We start from the raw sequence: 7,164 nt of genomic DNA, 5'->3' as shown, positions 1-7,164 counted from the left end.
GAGAGTTCACGTCTAGAAATTAATCGATCTAATTCTTCACTTATTACTATACATATCGGTATTATTGATCTAATCGGATGTGAATTACAAATTGGTAGAAGATATTCAGTTAATGGAGTCATCACTAAATCTAATGTTTCATTGTTTAACGGCAATGGCATTTTGTCATTTGCCTCTATCACGTGTTGTCTGAAACAACTTACGTATACCATATCTTCTCGTACTGACTGAATATGTGCACTATCTAGTAATTCTTCTTTTAATTCTTTAATAAAATCAATCGCGTGTAAAGGTATTGAATATTCCAAATTAACAGGTGCGTTTTCACCCATATTTATTTTAATTATTTTATTTTCGTTATCCTCTTGTCTATTTTCTGAAACATAATCATTATTATAACGTACATTAATTCTATTATTAACTATATTTTGCTTATTGCTTACTTATTACTTAATATTTATTTATTCTTTTTTTTTTTTTTAATTTATTTAATTTATTTAAATATATTAATAATTTGTTATGACTAGTTACTATTGATAATATTTATTATTTTTTTTATTATTTATTATTATCTATAATACTCTATAATGATTGCGACATTGCATCCGTTAACGATTACGAATTACGATCTATGAGTTATGACTCTGGTTTTACCACGATTAAACTATTCGGTTTACATTTTACGATTTTACGATTTCATTATTTTTTATGTTTGACTAGACGTGTTTTAAAGTAGTAATCCTCATAATGCCTAGTTGTCTTGTATGTGGAAGAACAGAGAATCTAAATTCTAAATCTGCTAATATATCTTTTCACAGGTATGGTTAAGACTTAAGATTTAAAAAATATATATATAGACGTTTGAAAATATAGTGTAATGTTTGTTTCAGGTTTCCTACTAAAGATAATATTAGAGAAAAGTGGGATAATTTTTTAGTAGAAAACTATCTAAATCCAAAAGACGTGACCAAATATAGTGTAATTTGTTCATTACATTTTGAGAAATCATGTTTTGTAATGAAACAACATAGAAAGTTATTATACAAACATGTATTTCCATCAATTGTTGTCGGTCGAATAAAATATGCAAGTTTACAATAATTATTGCATTAATTTTTTTTTATACATATAACTAATCTAATAATAATAATATTTTTCTTAGGCAAAACAATCGTTTACTTAAACTACATAAAACTGTACCAGTAACAGTACCTGAAACAATAAATAAAAAAAATGATATTTTACATTTTGATAAAACTCTTGTTAAGGTAAATAATTATTTTAGTATTAATTTACGTACATTGTTTACTATTCTAATAATAATATGACTGTACTTATTATGTTATTGCTTTTCTAGGTATCTTCAATAAGTGATGTGGAATTAGGTGTGTTTCCTTTGGATGAAACATCTACTTTGTCAAAAGTTAGTAGTTATATTCAAATTAACAAATGTAATATGCAAAATAAAAATGTTTCGGTAATGATAGTATTTTAATTTAAATTTAAAATTAAATATCTTGTGTAGACATTTTTATTTAATATTTATATATTTCCATACTATGTATTTTATAATAGTATAATATACCTATTTTAATTTTTTTAGTTGCCTATACAAAATATAGAAGCCAAAGAGGTACATTCAGTGAATCAGCCATCAACATCTTCATTTGATTCTGACAAATTTGATGAAAATATGATGGTAATATTGCTTCTCGCTGTATAGATGCCGCCTACTTAACAGCTCCTGATCTGTAGCTAACTATGTTATTATTTATCTCTACTGAATATTTTTTTCTTTAGTTTTATTTTACCTTAGCATGTACTATTTTTAATTGAACACTGTTTAGTATAAGTTTAAACTTAAGTCTATAATTATAACTATGTTTTCCATGTATATTATTTCATTATCATCATCTCTTATTAATCTACTAACTATTACAATGTATCTATAAATTGCCGTTTGGCGTTAAATAAATAAATAAATATGAATTGTTAAATTAAAATATATGTTGAAATTATTATTATTACTGTTTACTATTATTAATTTTATTTAGAACAAATCTGAAGCTGCATTAATGGCTGCCAGTGAGATCGCTATTGAGGACACACCACGTCGTATATGTTTGAAACGTAGCGTTCGGCAACTCTCCAAAGAGATAGTTATAAAAAACAAGAAATTAAAGAGTTTACAACAAACCATACGACGAAAAAATAAAAAAATTGCCAATATGCAAACCATAATTAATGACATCAAAAATCAAAATTTTGTTGATGAAGAGACTAGTGTTTCACTTTTAGAATCTTTTGGTAAGCATAAAGATCTTGTTACTAATTGGACAAAAAAAAAATTGGGTAAAAAAATTCCCAAAAGGTATAGTCCTGCTGTTCGCCAATTTGCTTTGTCTTTGCACTTTTTTTCTGGAAAAGCTTATGAGTATGTCAGAGATCAATTTAATACAATATTACCTCATCCGCGCACGCTTAGCAAATGGTATAGTCATTTCAATGCTGAACCAGGCTTAACAATGGAATCGTTGAAACTTTTAGAACTGAAAGTGAGGAATTCATCAGATCCTGTGTTCTGTGCATTAATAATGGATGAAATGGCAATACGCCAACATCTAGAGTATGATAGAACTACTGGTAAATATTATGGTAGAGTTGACATAGGAAGTGGAATAGATAATGACAGTTTAGCAGTAGCTAAAGAATGTTTAGTTTTTCTAGTTGTTTCTATTAACGAAAATTGGAAATTGCCAATTGGTTACTTTTTAGCAAATAGTTTGAACAGTGCACAAAAAGTAGAGCTTGTTCGTCATGCATTGCATGTGTTGTCTAACACTGGTGTCAATTTTATTAGCTTAACATTTGATGGCTGTTCCTCTAATATAACTGCTGCAAAGCTTTTAGATTGTAACTTTACAGTTGATGCATTAAATACTTCATTTGCTTCCGAATATGATGACTCGAAAATTGTAGCAATATTTGATCCAGCACATATGATCAAATTGGTCCGCAACGTATTTGGTGAAAAGAAAATATTCTTGGATTATGAAAATAATGAAATTAATTTTGAATATGTTCAACGTTTATGTTACTTACAGGAGCAGGAAGGATGTCACCTAGCTAATAAATTAAGAAAAAACCATATACTATTTTTTAAACAGAAAATGAAAGTATAACTTGCAACTCAACTACTAAGTCAATCAGTCGCAGACGCACTTAAATTTTGCAAAGATACTCTTAAAATTCATGAGTTTAGTAATGCAGGTGCTACAATTTCATTTATTGAGATGTTTAATAAGGTGTTTGATATATTAAATAGTAGATCTATCAATTGCATTGAATCCAAAAAAGCACTTTGCAAAGAAAATATTGAAGAAATTAAATTGTTCACAAATCATTTCTGTACTTATATCAAAGGTCTTAAAATCTTAGAGAGTGATAATAATTTTATACCTGTACTTGAATCTAAATGTAAAACTGGTTTTATAGGTTTCATTGTTTCTTTAAATAGTTTTTTGAAATTTTACTCAAAATTAATTGAGTCTAATAAACTGTCATATATTAAAGCTTATAAAGTAAGTCAAGACCATTTAGAAATATTCTTCTGTAGTATTCGCTCCCATGGTGGGTTCAACAATAACCCAACAGTAAGACAGTTTCGCTCTGCCTATAGAAAATTAGTTATACGAACCACTGACATGAAGCAATTTAATACTGGCAATTGTATACCTTTAGAAGACATCGATATTTTACATTATTCTAGTTCAGATCCAGTCACAGTATTAAATAACAATTCAACAAATATAAATTCAGATAAAATTGTGGAGGAAGAAAATTCACAAAATATAAATTCATTTATAATGGATCATGATTATATTGTGAGTAATAGTGATTATTCTTTTAGTTATTTTTCAAAAGAAGTTATAACTTATGTAGCTGGATTTGTAGTTCATAAACTTACCAACACACTTAAATGTAATACCTGAAAATATGCATTGTGTGCTACTGATAAAGCATGTTTTTTAAACTCTTTTATTACCCTAAAAAATAAGGTTGGTGATAGAGGTGGTTTAATTTACCCAAGTGACAGCGTCATGAATATTTGTTTCAAAAATGAAAAAGTATTAAAAAAAATACAGCTATAGGATTAAAGCAGTCAATAAATTACAAATTCAGTCAGAAGTCTTAAACCATTTTTTATACAACTCAAACTTGTTTGCATCATTAAAAACTCATAGTCAAGAAACAAGAAGTCCATTAACTGATCACATAACTTTATTAATAAAATCAATTACATCAACCTACGTTAATTTAAAAATTGATTACACTTTAAAAAACCATAACGAAACACCATCACTAAGAATGTGGTATAACAAAATCACGATTTTTAAAGGACAATAACCTTCTTTTCTTTGTAAAGTGTTGTATACATATTTTGTATTAATGTAATAACAACTAATAAACACATTGTATTATAAATAAGTATGATTAAAAAAGTTAATAAATATTTTACAGATTGAATATTTTGTATTTGTATTTATTTATAAACGCCAATCGGTAATTTTATGATTGTATTTGAATCTGAAATTTAATATATTAGTTGGTAGTAAATATTTATTATACACAGTAAAAAAGAATATATAGAAAGAGTAGTGGCGGTTTTGATAAAACATCAAAGGGGGGCTATTTTCTATTTTTGGGCCTCCCCACCATAATTAAAGCAATTCAAGCATTTAGTGTAATTTCATTTGAAAAAAGGACATACAAAAAAAATCTAAGGGGGGCGGGGGTGAGAGCCCCCTTCGCCCCCACCCCCCTAAAAACCGCCACTGAGAAAGAGCAGATAGGATTTTAAATTATTCCTGACATATTTTGTTTCATAATTTATTGTAACATTGTACATTGTACATAGTAACATTATGGTATGGCTTGAATTATGATACAAAATGACGAGTACAATTTTTTGTATTTTATTGGTGGTGACACTGATTATTATCCACAGTTTCCGCATCACTATTCAGTGGAAACGGCCTCTCTATATTACTCTATGATTCGACGCACTGATACCCAGTAGCGCCAAACAACGCAAATTAAACACCACGGTAAACATCAACACGAGCTAAAAATAGGGGATACTGTGGCGGTGCGCGACTACCGTATAATGACCAAAAATTGTCAAAAGGTACGGTAACAAAGTCACTAAGCAAAAATGTCATTGAGGTCGATATGGAGGCGGGTATTTGGAAGAGACACTTAGACCAAACATTAGCGATAAACAGTGTAGGGAGCGCGGGGGACACGTTAGATCAGAACGCGCCAAGTGAAAACGTCAGGGTTATATCCGAGAATGAGCCCACCAAAATGCCCACCATTTCCCCTGCACATGTCCGACCGGTGAGAGACAGGAGAACCAGACCGGTATACGTCTAAAGATTTTAGAAAATAAACCTTGAAACGTCGACTAGGTCACTAAGTGTAAAAAAAAAAGTGTAAACCACGGTGTTAAACGGTCGTTTCTTATTGTTAATAATTAGTACTAGTGCACGTGGTACCTTGTAAACGTTAAATATATTTTTTGTATGAAGCCGGACATTGTCGCAACGATAAGCGACGAAACAAGATGCCGTATATCCGTTATATGCAATGTACAAGTCGTTTCTAGTTCCGGACCGAGAACATGGCATTCTAATAAGGTTGATAAATATAACGACCGTGCGGATCTAAAAGCCGCGATCCGCGCCCAACACCAATCGATTGAAGTACAAACGGTCGCCGCCACGCTTACTTGGCGTGGCATCTAGGTCCCCGAAAGTTTTCAAGAGCTCAGGTCGCTTGGGTTGAGTCGTGGGTTACTTGAGGGCTTAGTCACGTGGGTTCTCAAGGGCACCCAACTCAACTGGCAAACGTTTAATCGCAGAAATTTGACACCTCAAGAAAAAACTATCTAGTCAGAATAACAAAAATTATCGTCATTTTAACTGTAATTTATAATTATATATATAGGCACAGAACAATACAGAAGCGACACTCTGCTTGGTGGGCGATCTCTGGTGGTTTAGTGTTGATGTTGTAAATGATTACCTGGTGGTTTAGAAGTGTTGTTACGAACGATTTTTTTTTACAATAAACGGTTTGTTCATTTGTTGTTTGTTTACTTTTTGATCCTATAACCTACAAATATAATACTACAACTATTAACTTACAATTTTTTGCGTTACGCATTCAAAAATTATTTTTTATGTTAATTATCATTATCCATTAGTAATTATTACTAATTAAAATAATCATGGTTATGACATGTGCTGCATCGTTTTGTTACAACAAGAGTGGACAGAAACAATCCAAGGTTTCGTTTTTCAGGTTTCCGAAGAATGTTGATGAGTAAGTACAAATAGTAATTTATATTATTCTTTATGTTTGACGCGGTCCCGCGTAATAGCTATTTGAATTCAAATAGCCTTTTACGCGGAAAGCCGCGCTATGCTTCTCAAACAAACCGCCAATCGACGACGGACGACGCCAGCGCGCGACACCCGCGCGAGGAACCGTCGGCCGGCCGTTCGGCGAACCGGATAAAACGAGCAACTTGTTTTCGATACCTCGCCGGGTACACACGTACGGACAACCGACGACCCCGCGAAGTGTAGCGTACAAACATATAATACGGAAAGCTATTATTTTCTTTTTTACCGTGTTCTCACTATTCACCGTGTCGGTGCCATTCGTACGTTGAATAAAACACTGACCCTGTGTCGTTTACATCACCAAAATTGTGTTTTCTTTTCTTTCTTTTTGGTGCTAACATTACTTTGGTTATCTCACCTCAGACTCCTCATCCACGCGGCACCCCACAGGCCCGCGACATGTTGGTACCTAATATTATAGAATTGTTGACTTTCGAAGAAAAGTTTGTTCTTATGGTACTTGTGGGTTACATTTTTTTTTATAAACATTTAAGTGCAATTAAATTATATAAGTTATACGGCATTATGTGATGTTTTAGGTGTAATCAATGGGCATCCTTAATTGGTCGGAATGACCTGGTAAATTGTGATGTTCAGTTTCAAAGAGTCTGTTCTGAACATTTTGAAGCTACATGTTTTACATCTTCATCAGTGGGACGACAGCCAAGTGCGTCTTATCAGTGGTGCTATGCCC

The 7,164-nt window shown here is 31.6% G+C and overlaps 2 protein-coding genes across 2 annotated transcripts in view; both read left to right on the top strand.

Moving 5' to 3' along the window:
- Positions 1 to 3,293: 3,293 nt before the first annotated feature.
- On the top strand, positions 3,294 to 3,992 carry LOC107884006. The gene has a single exon (XM_016805231.1). The coding sequence runs from the start codon at positions 3,294 to 3,296 to the stop codon at positions 3,990 to 3,992; it is 699 nt and encodes a 232-aa protein (XP_016660720.1).
- Positions 3,993 to 6,018: 2,026 nt separating this feature from the next.
- Positions 6,019 to 7,164, top strand: part of LOC115033081 (THAP domain-containing protein 1-like) — a 2,484-nt gene continuing 1,338 nt past the window's right edge. The window contains exons 1-2 of the mRNA XM_029485055.1: positions 6,019 to 6,387; positions 7,010 to 7,160. Of these exons, the coding sequence (XP_029340915.1) occupies positions 6,293 to 6,387; positions 7,010 to 7,160 (246 nt within the window). The 5' untranslated portion in view covers positions 6,019 to 6,292. The remainder of the gene's footprint in view (positions 6,388 to 7,009; positions 7,161 to 7,164) is intronic.

Source organism: Acyrthosiphon pisum, chromosome X (assembly GCF_005508785.2).
Source record: "Acyrthosiphon pisum isolate AL4f chromosome X, pea_aphid_22Mar2018_4r6ur, whole genome shotgun sequence".
Lineage (NCBI taxonomy): Eukaryota > Metazoa > Arthropoda > Insecta > Hemiptera > Aphididae > Acyrthosiphon > Acyrthosiphon pisum.
Note: the sequence above shows the minus strand (reverse complement) of the source record. Positions and strands in the feature narration are given on the sequence as shown.

What these genes read in the sequence shown, in the direction of transcription:
- LOC107884006 (XM_016805231.1), top strand. Translation starts at nt 3,294, where the DNA reads ATGTTTAATAAGGTGTTTGATATATTAAATAGTAGATCTATCAATTGC.